This window comes from Aspergillus nidulans, chromosome VII (assembly GCF_000011425.1).
Source record: "Aspergillus nidulans FGSC A4 chromosome VII".
Classification (NCBI taxonomy): Eukaryota; Fungi; Ascomycota; class Eurotiomycetes; order Eurotiales; family Aspergillaceae; genus Aspergillus; species Aspergillus nidulans.
Window position 1 is genome coordinate 2,592,499 of NC_066263.1, and position 18,063 is coordinate 2,610,561.

The 18,063-nt window shown below is 52.7% G+C and overlaps 6 protein-coding genes across 6 annotated transcripts, besides 1 other annotated feature; 2 read left to right on the plus strand and 4 right to left on the minus strand.

Moving 5' to 3' along the window:
- Window positions 1–18,063: part of a sequence feature (contig 1.32 1..435990(1)) that runs on past both edges of the window.
- On the plus strand, window positions 143–1,450 carry ANIA_02033 (FAD-dependent oxidoreductase; the record flags this gene model as incomplete). Its single annotated transcript, XM_654545.1, has 1 exon — window positions 143–1,450. The coding sequence occupies one exon, from the start codon at window positions 143–145 to the stop codon at window positions 1,448–1,450; it is 1,308 nt and encodes a 435-aa protein (XP_659637.1).
- Window positions 1,833–2,321, minus strand: ANIA_02034 (nuclear transport factor 2 family protein; the record flags this gene model as incomplete). The annotated part of the gene is made up of 1 exon (XM_654546.1): window positions 1,833–2,321. The coding sequence occupies one exon, from the start codon at window positions 2,319–2,321 to the stop codon at window positions 1,833–1,835; it is 489 nt and encodes a 162-aa protein (XP_659638.1).
- On the plus strand, window positions 2,863–10,647 carry ANIA_02035 (protein pkhB; the record flags this gene model as incomplete). The annotated part of the gene is made up of 4 exons (XM_654547.1): window positions 2,863–3,057; window positions 3,109–3,253; window positions 3,305–4,675; window positions 4,724–10,647. The coding sequence occupies 4 exons, from the start codon at window positions 2,863–2,865 to the stop codon at window positions 10,645–10,647; spliced, it is 7,635 nt and encodes a 2,544-aa protein (XP_659639.1).
- ANIA_02036 (uncharacterized protein) lies at window positions 11,339–13,274 on the minus strand (the record flags this gene model as incomplete). Its single annotated transcript, XM_654548.1, has 5 exons — window positions 11,339–11,536; window positions 11,588–12,079; window positions 12,133–12,673; window positions 12,717–13,174; window positions 13,239–13,274. 5 exons carry the CDS (start codon window positions 13,272–13,274, stop codon window positions 11,339–11,341), a joined length of 1,725 nt encoding a protein of 574 aa, XP_659640.1.
- ANIA_11323 (uncharacterized protein) lies at window positions 14,042–14,272 on the minus strand (the record flags this gene model as incomplete). The annotated part of the gene is made up of 2 exons (XM_050612945.1): window positions 14,042–14,155; window positions 14,228–14,272. The coding sequence occupies 2 exons, from the start codon at window positions 14,270–14,272 to the stop codon at window positions 14,042–14,044; spliced, it is 159 nt and encodes a 52-aa protein (XP_050468796.1).
- ANIA_02037 (protein cipA) lies at window positions 15,459–16,681 on the minus strand. The gene is made up of 2 exons (XM_654549.2): window positions 16,593–16,681; window positions 15,459–16,530 (listed from the first exon to the last, which is right to left on the minus strand). The coding sequence occupies exons 1-2, from the start codon at window positions 16,656–16,658 to the stop codon at window positions 15,586–15,588; spliced, it is 1,011 nt and encodes a 336-aa protein (XP_659641.1). The 5' UTR covers window positions 16,659–16,681; the 3' UTR covers window positions 15,459–15,585.

Here is an 18,063-nt window from a genome sequence, read left to right on the forward strand (position 1 = left end):
GAGGAGAATCCAAAGTCCGGACTCAGCCTTCCAGGTCACACCACATGCATGGACATGGATATATATAGATCTATCTAATATGTGATTCCCATTGCCCTTCCTCCCTACATCCGCTTCATCAATCGAACTCGTTATTACCAACATGGGAAGCATTGCACAACCCCTTCAAGTGGCCGTTGTCGGCGGCGGCATCATCGGCGTCATGACAGCAATCGGCTTGCGTCGCCGGGGCATCAACGCAATCATCTACGAGCGAGCCCCGACCTGGCACGAGGTTAGTGCCGGGTTTGCATTCACTGGCGCAGCACGAGAGTGGATGGAGATGATCGACCCAGCCCTCGTCGAGCTCCTGGGCAGCATGAGCGGCAAATCTGACGCCAGCACGAGCAACGCCTACTGGGACGGCTTCCACCCTCGAACAAATGAAGAAGCTGAAGATGAGTCCAAGTCACTGCTTTTCCGGACGCCCACCAACAACCTCAGCTTTTGGGGCTGCGTACGATCGGAGTTCCTCAAGGGGATGGCGGCCATGCTGCCTGAAGAAGCGACGATCTTTGGGAAGCAGCTCGCGGACTACGACGACGTCAACGACAAAGTTATTCTCCACTTTGACGACGGCAGCACCGCTGAGGCTGATGTTCTACTCGGCTGTGATGGCATTCATTCAGCCACCAGGAAAATCATGCTAGCGGGTGAGAGCCGGGCAGGCTTCAGTCACACCGTCACCTACCGGACCATGGTCCCCATCGATGTGGGTATCCAAGCCCTTGGCCAGAAGGTTGCGAAGAACGCCTGCAACCATTTGGGGCCAAATGCAGACCTGCTCTGCTATCCAGTCGCGTCCATGACTGTGCTCAACATCGCCGCTTTCGCTTACGAGGACTCGGAGTTTCCTAATCCCGATAGGATGACGGTCGAAGTGGACCGCAGCGAGATTGCAAAGGTGTTCCAGGGTTTCAGTCCGCAGATTGCTGACATCTGGAAGCTTTATCCCGAGAAGGTTGTCAAGTGGGGGATCTTTGATCTGGAAGACAACCCCCCTTCGACATATGCCCGCGGTCGAGCCTGTGTCGTCGGCGACGCTGCACACGCCAGTACCCCGTATATGGGAGTGGGGGCTTGCACCGGCGTTGAGGACGCCCTTGTTATCTGTACACTCCTGGAGTCGGTGCAGCAGAAGGCCCTTGCCGGTGAAAAGTTGAAGGAGGCCTTGGTAGAGGCCCTCCAGACATACACTGGAGCAAGGTTGGAGCGAGGCCGGTGGATCCACCACCACTCGCGTCAGATGGGCCAGATGTACCACTGGAGGTACGGACCGACAGGTCGTGATCCGCAGCGGATGAAGCAGAAGCTCGAGGAGAACTGGGGTAACGTGGTGACTTATGATGTGCTAGCGCCTCTCCAGCCGGAACTGCGTGAGTTGGCGAGGAGTCACCAAAAATCACTGTAAATACGTACATACTCTGATAACTTATTGTTGAATCGATTCTGTGTCTCTGAATCTTGTGTCTGTGAACTTGAATTATTCTTTCCACCGTTCTATTGCAGTACTTCGTTGCGAGAACTCTACGAAGCCATTAACTCGCCCGATCAGATCCTCCTGAGAAGGACACAGCATCTACGCTCCGATACTCTTCCACTCTATGCCCTGTAAACTCTCGAGTGCGAAGTTTCCGGGTTCTTCGCTGGCGTGATGGTGCAATCTACTTGTAGATCCTCCTACGACGCAAGACTTTGCTCTACAACCCCCTGACTAGAAGATATTGAGACACCGGTAAAAACAAGTCAATATTCTGAAGTTGTCGAGTACCATAACAAGTGACTAATCCTATCTATTCACTGCTTGGGGGCTTCATGATGGAACGATCGCCAGTAGACCAAATGTGAGTCGATCTCATCGTCTTCAGCTTCCAAAGGTCGTCTACTTTGACAGCATCACAGGCGTAGAACGCGCCAGTGGTGAACTTGGTCGAGTCTGGCTCGTAGCCCTTGCCCACGATGCAGTGCACTGCCTGAGCGTTGAACGTGACCCGGGCAGTGGTTTCGGTGTCGATGCTAACACGGACGTTGGAGATATAATGGACGGTGTCAACGTGCTCAGCAACATTAATCCACACCTTGTTCCTGAGCTCTTCGTAGCCGTCGCACTCTTTGAAGGCGATGTCGGTGTAGATGTCGGGCGTCGCACTGGATTCGAGAAGCTCCTCGCTGGCATGGTCGATGGAGGCGAAAGCGCGGTAGCAGGCGTCGGCGATGGCCTCGCGGTCGCTGAGAGGGGGCCCCGCCAGTTTAGCCGGGAGGGGGGTTCCGTTTCGAACCATGTTGGCTGTAGAGATGATTGTCTATAGAGACAATAGTCTGTGTGGTGATTGACGTCAAGGATGAAGGCAGGTTTGTGGGCTGATATCGAAGCTACAAGACACAACAACCCTTCGATATATAGACGGAGTAAACAAATGCATGAAAAAGATCCCCTTTCCGTGTCTTAGCCTGACGTGAGATGTCGCTTGAAGTTTGTCGCGTGTCGGACAAAAAATGTACCGTTGATAGTTTGTAACTATTTTGAGCCCGGACACAGCTCCCAAGCAGGTCTGTAGGGCTAGGGATTAGGGATTAGGGATTGCCCGCACCACTCTTACTGTAAGAGAGTAGCTGATGATTTTGATAGGCTTCGGTGAATTAGTTGTTTCGTACGGGCCGGTAAAGGCGTATATAGGTATCCATATACACATCTTTATCTTAACAGGATACTTTTGTTTTCGGATTATTTTGCCATACTTTTGCTGCTCACTGCTCCTACCCTACTTATAAACTAATAGTATTCAAGCCTCGAAGACCATCCACTCTACTTCTACCTTCGAAATGGACACCGATAGCGAGTGGGCCAGTGAGCCGATTGCCATCATCGGCATGAGCTGCAAGTTTTCCGGCGGTGCCAGCAATCCAGACAAGCTCTGGGACCTTATGGCGTCAGGCAAGACCGGCTGGAGTGAGATTCCAGAGGAACGATTTAACCTTAAAGGAGTCTATCACGCAAACCATGAAAGAACCAGCACAGTAACGCCCCTCTCTCCATGACCAACCTAGGGTTTTTGCTGACAAGCCCAGACGCATGTCAAAGGGGGCCATTTTCTGGACGAGGATGTAGCAGTCTTTGACGCAGCGTTCTTCAACTATTCGGCGGAGATGGCCCAGGTGGTCGACCCTCAGTTCCGGCTGCAGCTCGAATCCGCTTATGAAGCGCTTGAAAACGGTCTGCTCTCCGTTATCTGAGTCACATTGACATCAACTAACTAATTGACAGCCGGCCTGCCCCTGTCCCGGGTATTAGGGTCTCAAACGTCCGTCTTCGCTGGCGTTTTCGCCCATGATTACCAGGAAGGAATTATCCGAGACGAAGATAGACTGCCACGATTCAACGTAGTCGGCACATGGAGTCCCATGTCATCCAATCGCATCTCACACTTTTTCGACTTTCGGGGCGCCAGCATGACTCTAGAAACCGGCTGTTCGACGACATTGGTGGCTCTCCACCAAGCGGTCCAGACCTTGCGTAACCGTGAGGCCGACATGTCCGTGGTGACTGGCGCCAACGTGATGCTGAATCCGGACACCTTCAAGGCCATCGGGTCACTGGGAATGCTGTCGCCTGACGGGCGGTCATACTCGTTTGATTCCCGTGCCAATGGGTATGGCCGTGGAGAGGGTGTGGCTACCATCATCATTAAGCGACTGTCGGATGCGCTGGCTGCCAATGACCCCATTCGTGCAGTGATCCGTGAAACAGCAGTGAACCAGGATGGCAAGACGGACACCATTACAACGCCATCCGGTGCAGCGCAGGTAGATCTCATGCGGGAATGCTACAGCCGTGCTGGCCTTGACCCTCGCGGCACTCAATATTTCGAGGCCCACGGCACAGGGACGCCCACTGGTGACCCAATTGAAGCTCAAGCCATGGCCACTATCTTCAGCGAAGGCCGGGATGACAAGAACCATTATCTGCGTATTGGCTCCGTAAAAACCAACGTGGGCCATACCGAGGCCGTTTCCGGTCTTGCTGCCGTGATCAAAGGTGTCTTGTGCCTCGAGAAGGGGTTGATTCCGCCTACTGTCAACTATGAAATGCCCAACCCCAAGCTCAAGCTGAATGAGTGGCGACTCAAGGTGGTGAGGACGATAGAGCATTGGCCTGACAGTCTAATTGATGGACCTTGCCGCATGTCAATCAACAACTTTGGCTACGGCGGCACCAATGCTCATGTCATTTTGGAGAGCGCCGACCCTTGGACTTTAACTCCAGATCTGGATTTTGAGCTCGTCAATGGCAAAGGTCTGAAAGGCAATGGAGATGCCTCGGACGATGTCTCGGACGCCAAAGTGCTCATCCTCAGTGCACGCGACGAACGAGGTTGCCAGCAAATGGTTTCTGACCTCAAGGGTTATCTGGAAAAACACAAGCCGCTTGACCGCAAGGCCTCTAAACAGCTGCTGCAGAATCTGAGCTACACCTTGTGCGAGCGTCGGACCCTCTTCCAGTGGGTTGCAACGCACCAGGTCCGTCTTGATAGCGGGGCTCTTGACTCTGTGATTCAAGGCCTTGACTCGCCTTGTTTCAAGCCAACCCGTCGAGCTTCTGAGAGCCCACGCATCGGCATGGTCTTCACCGGCCAGGGTGCGCAGTGGCATGCCATGGGTCGTGAGCTACTGACCTTGTACCCAGTCTTCCGCCGGTCCATTGAGGAGGCTGAGACGTACCTGAACGCCCTTGGCGCTGACTGGTCATTGCTCGAGGAGCTACAGCGTGACAAGAAGACAACGAAGGTCCATGAGACAAAAATCAGCATTCCAATTTGTGTAGCGCTGCAGATTGCTCTAGTCCGTCTGCTCGAATCTTGGGGCATCACAGCATCAGGAGTCGCCAGCCACTCATCAGGTGAGATTTCAGCGGCTTTTGCTGTGGGGGCTCTCACCCATCATCAGGCCATAGCTATAGCCTACTTCCGCGCCATCATTGTAGCAGACGGAACACAGCGCGCACCGGGATCTGCCAAGGGCGCTATGGCGGCAATCGGGTTGGGTGTTGGCACGGTGCAGCCTTACCTCGACAGGTTGACCGAGGGCAAAGCTGTAGTTGCATGCGTCAACAGCCCTCAGAGTGTCACCATCTCTGGTGATGAAGACGCCATTGATGAAATTACCGACTTGTGCAAGCAGGACGGCGTGTTTGCTCGTCGTCTCAAAGTCCAACAGGCATACCACTCACATCATATGGACCCCTTCGCTGATACCTACCGGGAGCGTCTTCGAATCGAAATGGACCGGAGTGTAGTTAAAGGTGACAAGCAGAAGCTCAAGGCTGTTTTCTCATCCGCAGTCACTGGCGGGCGGATCACCGACATCAAGGAGATTGCCAGCCCCGATCACTGGGTCGGTAGTCTGATACGGCCGGTAGAGTTCGTTGACGCCTTGACTGAACTGGTTCTCGGGGATCCTGATGACCCGACAGGCAGGAGCGTTGATGTTCTTCTCGAGGTCGGCCCTCATACAGCCCTGGGAGGCCCAATCCGCGAGATCCTGTCACTGTCCGAGTTTGGAGGCATTGAGCTTCCATACTGGGGATGTCTCGTACGCGACGAGCACGCAGGAGACAGTATGCGCTCCGCCGCGATCAATCTGTTCCGTGAGGGACAATCCCTTGCCATGGACAAGATCAACTTCCCCGTGCCTGCATATGATGGCGAGGGCCCCCAGGTCTTGACCAACCTTCCATCGTATCCCTGGAATCACACTATGCGCCACTGGCAAGAGTCCAGAGTCAACCGTGCCATTCGCGAGCGCGGCCAGCCTCCTCACGAACTACTCGGCATGCCCGTGGCTGGCAATGACCCCAGCGCGTCCGTATGGCGTAGGGTATTGCGTGTCACCGAAACCCCATGGCTGCGCGATCATATGGTCCAAGGCAGTATTGTGTACCCAGGCGCTGGTTATATTTGCCTTGCAATCGAGGCAGTTAGGCAATTGACTGATCAAGACAAGTCAGTCTCAGGACTCCGCCTGCGTGACATCAACTTCTTATTCGCCCTTGTTATTCCAGACAACGCGGATGGCGTGGAGATCCGAACAACACTCCAGTCTGTGCCTGAGCGTGAGATCGGGGCTCAAGGCTGGTGGCGCTTTGAGGTCTCGTCAGTCACATTGGAGAACCGGTGGACACTGCACGCTACAGGCATGGTTGGTATAGAAGAGTCAGCTGTCCTGGAGACTGAACGTCGTCGTCGTCCATTGTCGATTTACACCCGCCAGCCAAACCCCCAGGACTTGTTTGCCAATCTCAGGGCACACAGCGTCTATCACGGTCCGCTCTTTCAAAACACCAATCGAATCATCCAGGATGGCCGAGAACCGCGATCCATATGCGACATCACGATCCGCCACGAAGCTTCGTCTGATACAGACCCGGAGGTGGCAGCACAGAACAGCCTGTTACACCCAATCACGCTCGATGCTGTATTTGTGGCCTTTTATTCCGCCCTCCCCAGCGTCGGAGCGCTACAGGAAGAGCCCAAGCTCCCGCGGTCTGTCAGAGCGATGTGGATATCCAGCAACATCAGCCACCAGATCGGCCACACGCTGCAGTGCGACACTTCCCTACTTAATGATGACCCCCAACGCGGAAGGGCCGACATTACAGTATTCGACGGCAAAACGGATGCCACAGTGCTCAAGATTCAGGGCGTCGAGCTGGCAGCTCTGGGAAGGGGCAGCTCAGCCAGCACCTCGACGGAGGTGTGCAGCAGGGTTGTCTGGGAACCAGACCTTTCATTTCGAAACCCGCTGGCTTTCGAGCAGATTAAGAAGCATCTGGCGTCTACAAACTCTGATCAAGAGGCAGATGTGGTCAGGGACCTACAGCGCTTGTGCATTGCTTATGCCTCTGATGCCCTTCGAGAGCTGACCCCGGGGGATGTGGCCGGCCTTCAGGAACAACCACATCTGGCCAAATACTACGCATTTCTACGTGGATTAGTCAATAAAACTACCGAGGAGCCTGGAAAGCCTCAGCAGTCCATGGAGAGCGTTGATGAGAAGGTGGTCTGCCGTCTCGGACCCCTCCTCCCATCTATCCTTCGTGGTGAGCGCAGCGTGGAAGAAGTCAGAAGCTTAATGGATGAATACAACACCAACTCAAGGCGCCAGTTATCATCCCTCAGACAGCTCTCTGCTCTACTACAAACAATTGCACACAAAAGCCCAGGTGCTCGCGTCCTCCAGATTGGGAGTAGTACTGGCGCCCTCGCCACACGTCGCATACTGGAGACCCTTGACACGAACTTGGTGGCCAGCTGGCACATCACTGAGCCATCATCGGAATTATTGGATAATGCGCGTGCTCAGCTTGCTGACTGGGCCGATTTGCTCCAGTTCGAGCAACTCGATATTGAGCAGAGTCCATTCAAGAAGAAGTTTATCCCAGAGAGCTACGACGTTGTTGTATCCTTGCATGCTCTACACGCTATCAAAAACCCAGCCAGTGCGCTGGGAAATGTACGTACTCTGCTGAAGCCAGGGGGAACGCTGCTTTTGGTGGAGACGACTAAGAATCAGGTTGATGTGGATTTCGTCTTTGCTTTACGTCCAGGCTGGTTGCAGGACAAGAATCCACTTACCTCCTGGGACGCCGTGCTTCAAGATGGAGGCTTCAGTGGTCTCGACCTCGAGATATATGACTCAGAGAGCGATATTCATACCAACAGCGTCATCATGTCCACTGTGCCTGCCAAGGACCAGAAGGCTGACCTGAGCAAGGTTAAAGACAGCTTTGCAGTTGTCTCCAGCATCAAGACACCCCCATCATCCCCCATTGTCGATCAGTTGTGCCAGCGCATTCAGGCCTTGACCGGTACAGCTACGACGCACCTCGTCTTGGAAAAGACGAGCGGCAACACATACAAGGACAAGATTTGTGTTTTTATTGGCGAGCTTGACCGGCCCATTCTGGCAGACCTCGATGCAGTGCAGATGGAAGGCCTCCGCGCAATGGTCACGCAGTGCAGTGGCCTGCTCTGGGTCACGACTGGTGGGACTGTTGAACGCGAGGCTCCCGAACGGGCTGTGCACCAAGGCTTCTTGCGTGTGCTGCGCAACGAATACATCAGCCGCTACTTCATCTCCCTGGACCTTGACCCTGCTCATGCAGACGCAGGTGCAGCCGGATGGTCCTCAGGTGCAAACCCCGCCGTGTCGGCCATTGTGCAGGCGCTCGAAGAGGGGTTTGGGCATGGCAGCACTCGAACAGGTCCAGCCGAGTTCGAGTACGCCGAGCGAAACGGTGTCTTGCATATTCCCCGCTACTATAAGGACGAGAAATATAACAATATGGTCACTTGCCCGCTTGCGCCGAGCTGGAGTGACCACGACGAGCGCAGCATTCCCTTAGAGCGCCTCTTCCAGGACCGACAACTCCGGTTGCAAGTCGGCATTCCAGGACACCTAGGCACGCTTGCCTTTGCTGAAAATGAGGCAAACCATGCGGACCTACCGCCAGAACTTATGGAGATCACCCCTCGAGCTCACGGGGCTTGCTCCCGCGATGTTATGGCCGCTATGGGCCAGCTCAAGGATCAAGCCATGGGCTTCGAATGTGCCGGTATTATTGCGCGACTTGGTTCTGAAGCTTACTCTAAGGGCTACAGGGTCGGTGACCGTGTCATGGCCCTTTCGGCCGGCGCATCTTTTGCCAGCAATGTCTGCGTGCCATGGCATGGGGTCATCCAGATGCCAAAGGACATGGACTTTGTCAGCGCTGCATCGCTTCCCCTAGCTTTTACAGTTGCTTACTTTGGTCTCGTTAGGAGTGCAAGCCTGACAACCGGGCAGTCAGTCCTCATTCATGCTGCAGCTGGGGCCTTCGGACAGGCCGCAATCATGCTGGCCAAGCACCTGGGTGTCACAGAGATTTATGCTACAGTCGGCTCCCCTGAGAAGCAAGACATTCTCGAGCGCGAATATGGCATCCCTTCTGAGCGTATCTTTAGCAGCCGCGACGCATCCTTTGCCCCGGCTATTTTGGCTGCTACCAAGGGACGCGGCGTGGACCTCGTGCTCAGCTCACTTTCTGGTCCGCTACTTCAAGAAAGTCTCAGCACAGTTGCACCTCTCGGTTATCTGGTGAATATCGGGAAGGCAGACATTGAGAGAAACAGCCTGATGGCACTCGAGTCTTTCTCTCGCGGCATCTCTTTCGTATCAATGGACGTCCCAACCCTCTTGCAGCGCCGAGGACCAGATGTGCACCGTACGCTTGGTGAGATCACCAGCCTGGTCGAACAGCAGGTGCTGAAGCCGGTTTACCCTGTTACCGTTTACCCCATGCAGGATGTGCAGGCGGCTTTCCGCTTCGTTCAGACAGGTGACCAGATGGGTAAAGTTGTTCTTTCAGCTGGATCGGACGAACAGGTTTACGTGGTCCCTCGACCAAAGGGCTTAACAACTCAATCTCAACTACGACCCGATGCATCGTACCTCATCGTGGGAGGTGTTGGGGGTATTGGGCGTTCAGTCGCACACTGGCTAGTGGCTCACGGTGCACAGCACTTGATCCTGCTTTCTCGCAGTGCTGGCAATCTCGATCTCGACCAGAATAAGAATAGTGATGGGGCATTCTTCATCAACGAACTACGTCATATGGGCTGTCGAGTCAAGCCCGTGAGCTGCGACGTGTCGCTCGCTAGCTCACTAACCGTGGCTCTCAGGGCCTGTGAAGACGACGGCTTTCCTCCAGTGCGCGGCGTCATCCAGGGCGCCATGTTACTGCGCGACGCCATCTTCGAGCAGATGACACTCGACGACTGGCGCAGTGGCCTGAGTCCCAAGCTGTACGGCACCTGGAACCTGCACACCGAGTTTTCGCAACCGGACTCTCTTGACTTCTTCATCATGCTGTCGTCTGTCTCGGGCGTCGCAGGTATTGCATCGCAAAGCAACTATGCCGCCGGTGGCTCCTACGAAGACGCTATGGCTCGATGGCGCCAATCTCAGGGCCTGCCCGGTGTAGCCATTGACCTAGGTCCCATTTCTGACATTGGCTACGTTTCGACAGACCCCAGAGTCGCCGAGCGCCTGCGCAAGGATGGTGAATTCGCCATGCTTGACGAGGGTATTGTTCTCCGTGCCCTCAACGCTGCGATTTTACATCCACTAGGCCGGTCTCAGATAATCATCGGTCTCACATCCTCCCCGGGTCCTCATTGGGACCCCAATGGCCGCTCTCAGCTCGGCCGTGATGCGCGCTATGCAACGCTGCGACCTCACACTAAGGTCTCGGCACGACAGGACGGCGAAAGCACCAGTGCCTCGCTCGCCACGCAGCTCGCAGATACCAACGACCCGCAAGAGGGAGCGAGGCTCATCGGAGCGGCTATTGCAGAGAAGCTTGCGGACATTTTTATGACGCCCATAGCGGAGATCGATCTCAGCAAGCCGCCGGCCCACTATGGGGTCGACTCGCTGATTGCGGTAGAGCTGAGGAATATGCTTGCATTGCAGGCGGCGGCGGATATTTCCATCTTCAATATCCTACAGACGGCCAGTCTGGCTGCGTTGGCTGGGTTGGTGGCGGAGAAGAGCAGGCATTTCCAGGCTTAGTCGAGAACCCTACCCTCTGATTCAAACTGTAATTGACGATTGACGATAGTGCTTTGTTGCTATCCTTGTATATAGTTATATTTATATAGACCGCTAGACCTCTTGCAAAATAGGCCTCCTTTTCAACAGCTACACTCCGGGCTGATAATTGTCCAATCCTGACTAGGCAAAGATCCTCACCTTTCCGTTAATTTGCAGGAAACGAAGTGTAAAGGGTTTAAACTAGCACCATCCCTTCACGCTGACGTGAGGTCCGTGAAATCCCTTGTATAACATAATTCAGCGCTGCCCGAGTACTGGAGCACGAGGTTATTCTGGGCTCTATGACTCAATACAGAAAATAACGGCTCCTAGCCCTGATTTTCGGCTTCTGAGGACCTGATATTGACAGACTTTAGATCAGAGGCTAATGCACGCCTGCCACGCGGTCAGTGTCACAAAGCTGTCAGCCACCACCACCACCACCACCACCACCACCAACAACAACAACAACATCAGGGGCCTATGAATTGCCCCTAATTGATGGACAATGAACTCCAAACGGCTCTGATTGCTATTCTGTATCCAAATCTAAACAGGGATCAAGTAGCTGCTATCACCAAACTCCATGACTTCAAAACACCTTCCAAGCTAAGTCGCGATCATGCCTTCGTGAATGTCTATATCTATCTATACGTATCATATCTAGGTATTAAGTAAAACCACACCACGTGTCGCCCTGGGGCTTTAAGAGCTGAAGGAAGTTCTGCGCAAGCTTGTTGAGGCCCGTCGATGCTTGCAACGTTGTTAAGATGCTGGGCATAAGCTTGATATAGGCATCGTTAAGCTCGGGGTGGGATTGTGAGAATCGGGCGCCCAGAAGGAGCAGGATGGGGGTCAAAGGATGCATCTGCTAGTCTTAGCAATCAGCTTACACTTTTATCACACTTGATTGGCGCACCTTGAAGTGTTGGCCAAGTACGGCCACCAGCAGAGAGATATCGGTCACAGCATCTAAGGCCTGTTGTTGGTGCTCTGCATGGAGAGCTTGAACAAGCTGCGTTCCTTCCACACCAGTCCCTAGTGGCTTGGTTTCAATCAGGTCGTAGAGCATAAGCACATCAATCTGTGCCGCCAGGGCAACAAAGGCGATGATGGGGTCTGGGTACTCCAGTGATGCGTGAATCCGCAGCATCTTAATCCGCTGCGCCAGCAGTGCATTAAGAGTTCGATGTCGACTGCAGAACTCTTCGCAAGGCCTGGTCGGGGCGTTCTGCTTATGCTGGAGGACCCGTCCGCACATTGTGGCCCCGATGACACACTCCGCAAAGGGCGAGAAGTTATTGTGTGGCCACTCGACGCCGACATCTGGGACCACGTCGGCGAGGAAACTCATGTCCATCGGGCGATTGTTTACAAAGTTTACCTCAGGAGCTGGCAGGCGTGTTCGTATCTAGATCGAGTAAGTATCTGTTCCTTCCCTCTCACAAAGGACTCAAGACTGACCAGCCGCTCGTCAAAGAACATATGTAGCCCATCCACCATACTCGTGAAGCGGTCAATTAGATATGCAAACCAAAAGGTGCGTCTCTTCGTTTCGATATCAATCCAGTCGTTCTGGGCCGGAGTGAATTCCCTTTGATACTGGTCTAGCTGCATGGTTTGAGGTGTTCGAGGCATGTCGAGCTCGTATAGTCTCATCATTTGAATCAAGCGAAAAGCTCTGCCGGCGGACATCATCCCTCGGTCGAAGTCCTGACAGGTTAGCTCGTAGATCGAAAGCAAGGCCCACGCCTGGGCTTGTTCCAAAGAGATTTGGTGGCAGGGCTCATCTCCGTCGAGTTCGCCCAGAAGCTGCCTCGTTTTCGCATATAACTTGCAACCTTCAACATGGAACTGGCTGGAGAGTGATGAGGCTAACGTCCACATAGCGTACTGCAGGCATGTCCTCTGTTTGCTCAAGTTTGGTTGTTTGGACCATGATCGGTAGCGGTGAGTATGGATGATTGGCGCAAACGCATACGCCCGGTCGAAAAACAGCTGATCTCTACGCTATATTAGCACTGTTGTCAAACGAGGGTAAGACGTACAGGTCATTGTGCATTATTGGAGAGATGAAGAGACCAGATTCCATTGGAATTTGGACCAACTCTGGTACACTGTCCACTGGCGGCAATTGAAGGAGCGAGCTCTTGTACGGACCGTCGCAACATCCCCACGGTTCCATCGTGGGGAATGGGAATTCTATCGGTGCTACCGGCCACTGCAGGATATCTGTTGTTTCGGGCGTTGTGGTATTGTTTTCATTGTTGTCTGTGCTGCTGTCGTTGTCCACGGTCTGGCAGATGGGTGCTGGAGGCGTCCCCTGGTTTTCTAGCTGGCTCTCGAGCTCCTCTATTCTTTTCTGCAGCGTCTTGAGATACCCTTTCCTGGGCCCTCGAGGCGGGCAGCTGTCTCGCACTATGCATTCCACGCCGGATGTAGCACATGCTGTACATTGAGGTCGAATCCTATCGCAGCGGATTCTTCGTCGTCGACATTCTTCGCACTGCGGCCAGTTTGTCAGTATCAAACGCGCGGGATACAGTCGCTGAATGGGCTATGAGGCCTACTGCAATACCAGGCTGTTGTCGCTGTTGGCCCGACATGGCTGCTTGAATCGGTCTGGAGAGTATGCAATCGGTCTTCTTCTTCTACGACAGGGAGAATCTGGATTATATTGACCAGGGTAGATCTAAGGTATCGTAGTATGGATTAAGCTGCAATATGTGGATGTAAGTACAGTCCAAATGGACCATTTTATCGTCTGAAGGACAAGATGGGACCATCGCTGGCTCTTCTGCCCATCACCATGTGCTATGAACTACTTCAGCTGACTGGTAATTTTGTTAGTACGGTGGAGAGGTGCAGGGATATTATTCTGGTATCTTAGTGACTAACATTGAAGGAATGTATAAATCGTTAGGCCAATCTTTCCATTGGTCTGGCTTACGGTGCGGCATACCTACCGTGTGGTGCCCCATTTTGACAGGGGTTTCACATGTGCCAGCGCCCTTATGGTAAGGTAACCCATATACTCTTGCTAGCTAATGAGAGGGTACAGTATTCCCAGGATGAGTGTGAGTCGGAACTCAGTACTCGCTGGTGATAGTCCAGGTGGTGAAAATACGCGCAGTAATGCAGTCCCCTTCAGCGAGATCGCCGCGTGTGGAAACCAAGCACTGCCATTGCGACCGGTATACTGGCGCTGCAACCTAGTGAAACTGTACTTCGATGCCTGGGCGAAACACGTTCGAAAAAATGTATTATGCTGTATTAATTACAAGACAGGCACTGAAGGATCGTGGTGTTTCTCGCTCAAGGGTCTGTAGTTAGGGCTTGAAGTATTTTTTTGGGATCATAGAACTAGGGCAACTCAAACTTCTGTCATCCTACTGTACTGCGCCCTAGAAGCAGGTCCAGTAGAGTCGGCTGTGCTACTATAGTGAAGCTTAGTCTGACTTAGCTTCTGAGTCTCTGCCTTGGCTAACTATGGCGGGCTATAGTCTGCTTTATTATTGGTTCTGCAAAGTGTCTCACTGTCTTACCACTTATGGCTTACTCTATTTTGGCCCCTTTGTCTAATCCATCCCGCATGCATACTCATCGTATATTTTTGGCCCCTTATAATGGTCTGAGTTGTAACTGAGGTATTTTTGCCATTGGTCTATTCCTTGTACTGCCAACTCGAACAATGCCAACTCCAACAAAGTCTGTGTACTCGGTTGGCCCAGGGGATTTTATTAGTACGGTGGAGAGATGCAGGGATGTGATTCTCTTATCCTACTATCTATATAATTACTAATACTTCTTGTAACCTATTATATACAATTTACGCGCCGTGGGAACCCATGTAATCCTGTCAACCTGTCAACCTGAGAATATGACTCAGACTAATCTGGTAGTTGACGTCGTTTCGGCTAGTCGTATATTCTCCCGGTCGATCCCTTATCGAAGGCAGTGCTGTGTATAACACATACCGTACAAGGAGTAAATATCTCTACACTCCCCACTGTACTATAAATCATCGGGTCAATCGTAGTATAGCCTAACGAGCTTTGACATGTGGTGTGGATACACATGTACGTTAAAAGGGGAAAAGGCAGAAGGAAACTGTATCAACTACATGAACATAGCCTACTAAGAGCCTACTAAGATCGGGCGCCATATGACGATTGACGGTTAATCTCGTTGACAATAGATCTCTTTTTGATCTCTCGATACGGTACAAGAGGCGCCAGATCCGCTGGGGATGGAGATCGCGACCAAGCCACGATATCACGTGGCGTAAGCCGCCAGCCGTCTCGAGCTGAGACCCCGCTGAGGGCTGAGACTACACCTGGTGTACAGGATGAGCATCACATGACATTTCCATACTGCGAAATACCGAGGTGGTTCAGTAGGGCCGAATTCGGTCATGTGACCAGTGTCTGCAACGGAATCATTGAATTGTGGTCTTATATCATAACTACAGTCTGATAGAGATTTAGAGCTATTATGAGGTTTTTTATGACGGCAAAAGAGATGTTGATCCTCTATGACCGACGGGTGAATGGAAGATTAAAATCGAATGCGTAGTAACAACAATAATAAATCTGATTATATCACTGGTAATGTTTACTGATTGAGAGGCGGTACGTTATGTTTGATTAGTAAGAAGTCTCCTCGGTTGACCTGTAACCACACCACTGACCACACCAATATGGTGGCGCCACCCGCGGCCAAGGAGGCTTATATTCGCCCAGTGGATCTCGGCTTCGGAAAGATAATACTGTACCAAGTTGAATCCCGTATTAGGTCAGACCTAATTTATTAAGCTAATATGGACCGTTCTATGCTTTGTCACCAGGATTCAATAACGGGGCCAGTTTTGTTTTCAACGATTTTAATTCAACGATTCAAATCTAAGAATGTACATCTCTATGAAGCCATGCGCTCCGCGCGGCTCTGCAGCGCCTTGACCATACCGATGCCGACTTGGGTAGCCTCGTCCAGGTTCTCCTCTGGCAAGCCCAGCAGCTTGTTCTGAGCCTTGTCAGAGTGGTTGCCGGCATCTTCCGGGAAGAACGCTCGCGCGTAGAGCAGCTTAGCAAACCCAGCCATGTTGCCAGTCTTGACCATCTTCAGACCGTCTGCGTATCGCTCGTGGACATCCTCCTTGGTGATCGTCCAGTTGGCGTCCGCTGTACCAGTCACGCGCTTTACACTCTCAAACATCTCGTTCTGGCTGATAACAAAACTCTGGAGGTAGACGGGTTTGTTGAACCAGCTCGAGAGTGTCAGGCTCTTGTCGTTTTCGCCGTCTGGAAGCACTTTAAGGCTGAGCACAGTCGCAACAGCGCGCCCGACCTGGGCTAAGGTCGAGACCGAAGTCTTGGTGTTTCCATCGCCGTAGATCGTCAATTCTTTCTTGTCAAAGTCGAACCCGAAACGCGCCGGCCTGCCCGCTAAGCTGTAATCGTACCAGAACCCACAGCATACGGTGATCCACTTCATGCCCAGCTTGTCGATCTCATCTCGATTGGCCTGGGCTACGGGTCCGAGCATGACATCCTGGCCGAACTTAACATGCTCAATGTCGCCGCCGTATCCATTGGGCATGATGTACGGCACCCCTGCCTTGGCGGCTGCCTGGACAAGCTTGCTGTGAGTGTCGCGGGGTGCAGTGGGGGCAACAGTAATAATAAAGAACTGTTGGCCCCTGAGGGCATCGACAATGGAGGCCTCATCGTTGTAGTCGATGGGGGCGACAACGACGCCCTCGGGGAGTGTGTTGGTGCTGTCTTTGCGCGTGAGGGCAGTCACAGTGTGTTTTCCAGTTTTCAGGAGCGCGCCAGCGATGACAGAGCCAACAGTACCTCCGGCCTAGTAGCTGTTAGTCTCATCCTGTAACGTACTTGGGGAGGGAGGGGGAGGTGTTTACGTACACCGACAATGGCGACTCTCTCAATGGCATTGGTGAAGCTGGCGGGTTGATCCTTAGCGAATGACATTTTGCTTGAGTGATGTGTGTGATTGATCTGGGTTGGATGAAGGAATCAAGACTCGAATGCAGCTGGATCATGATAAATTTATATTGATTCCGGCTTATGATCTCGCTGCAGCGGCGGCACTGCAGCCTGAAACCCCGCCATAGCCGTGCTCAACATCGTAACTCCGCAATAGCGGCTCCATATCCATCCGAGCGGCGTTAAGTTCTTAAATGAAACAAACACACGGAGCATCTTCCCACCGATTCCTCCAGTGTCAGACGGTCGAGTGGGTCTAATGGTGACTCGGGTGGACAGATTTGACTCGAGCACAGCCTCACGATCATACATACTCCGTTCTCAAACCCTATCCCTACCTTTTCTACGAGTCTACAGGGGCTCGCTCCCAGGCCCGTGACTGTCAGTAAACATCAATTCACAGTGAAAATGCCCTCTGGCAACCATCATAACCTGCTACCCAGCTAACCTGAAGCCTCGAGTGAAGGTGAGTAAAGATGAGTGAAGATCGTGAATTCGTGAATTCGTGAATTGCGTGAATTGCGTGAAAACTGTAGGCCGTCAGTACAGTGAAGATGATTCCAACGTCGAACGTCCCAAGTCCCTCCCAGCGAAAGCCAGCAAGGTCCTCGTTGTCGTCAGTATCTGCTCCTCGCAGTTTCTTACTCAAGCCGGTCTTGTCTCAGCATCGTCCCTCAACACATCATTAGACGCTCCTTTGACATCAACAACCAGCCTGACAGGCTGAGCTGATTCCCCCTAGATACTCTCACTGTGGGCGCCTTCATCCTCATCGGTAGCCGCTTCGACGACGTCTTTGAGCACAAACTGTTCTTCGTAGGCGGCTATGTCTGGTGCCCATGGTCTTGTCTTAATTGTATTCTGTGTATAGCGGCCCCGACTTCTTTACTTCTACCGTACCATACAAAGGACGCCCATTGCATAAGCGGGCTATTGCTGCGGACGCCATGGGTCTAATTCTAAACAACTTCCGCGCGTCGACATTTATGCTGATCTCCATGACCTTCTCCCTCATCGGGTGTCATCTTCGCAAAAGTGCCTGTGTACCATATCTACTGAGCGCTGACAATGTTGAGATTATTATCCTTCCATGGGGGATGGATTCGTCGTTTCCCGCTGCTACGATTATCCTGAGTCAGGTATGCCGCGCCAGCTTTAGGATCTGGCTGCGTCACTGGTGACTACGTTGTCAACTGTCCCATCTCCATTGGGTTTGGCTTTTCCGGTACTGTCGAGAGCCAGGTCAATGGTCAAGGAAAGGATGTCTTGCAGGGCTACCGAGGAGTGTTTTGCAGGTGTTGCACTTGCCGAGTTTAGGCGTAGTTGTTGTCCTGCTCTTTTGTTTTGTATATCAAGATAGAAAGGGTGCAACAAAAGACCAATTCACAGA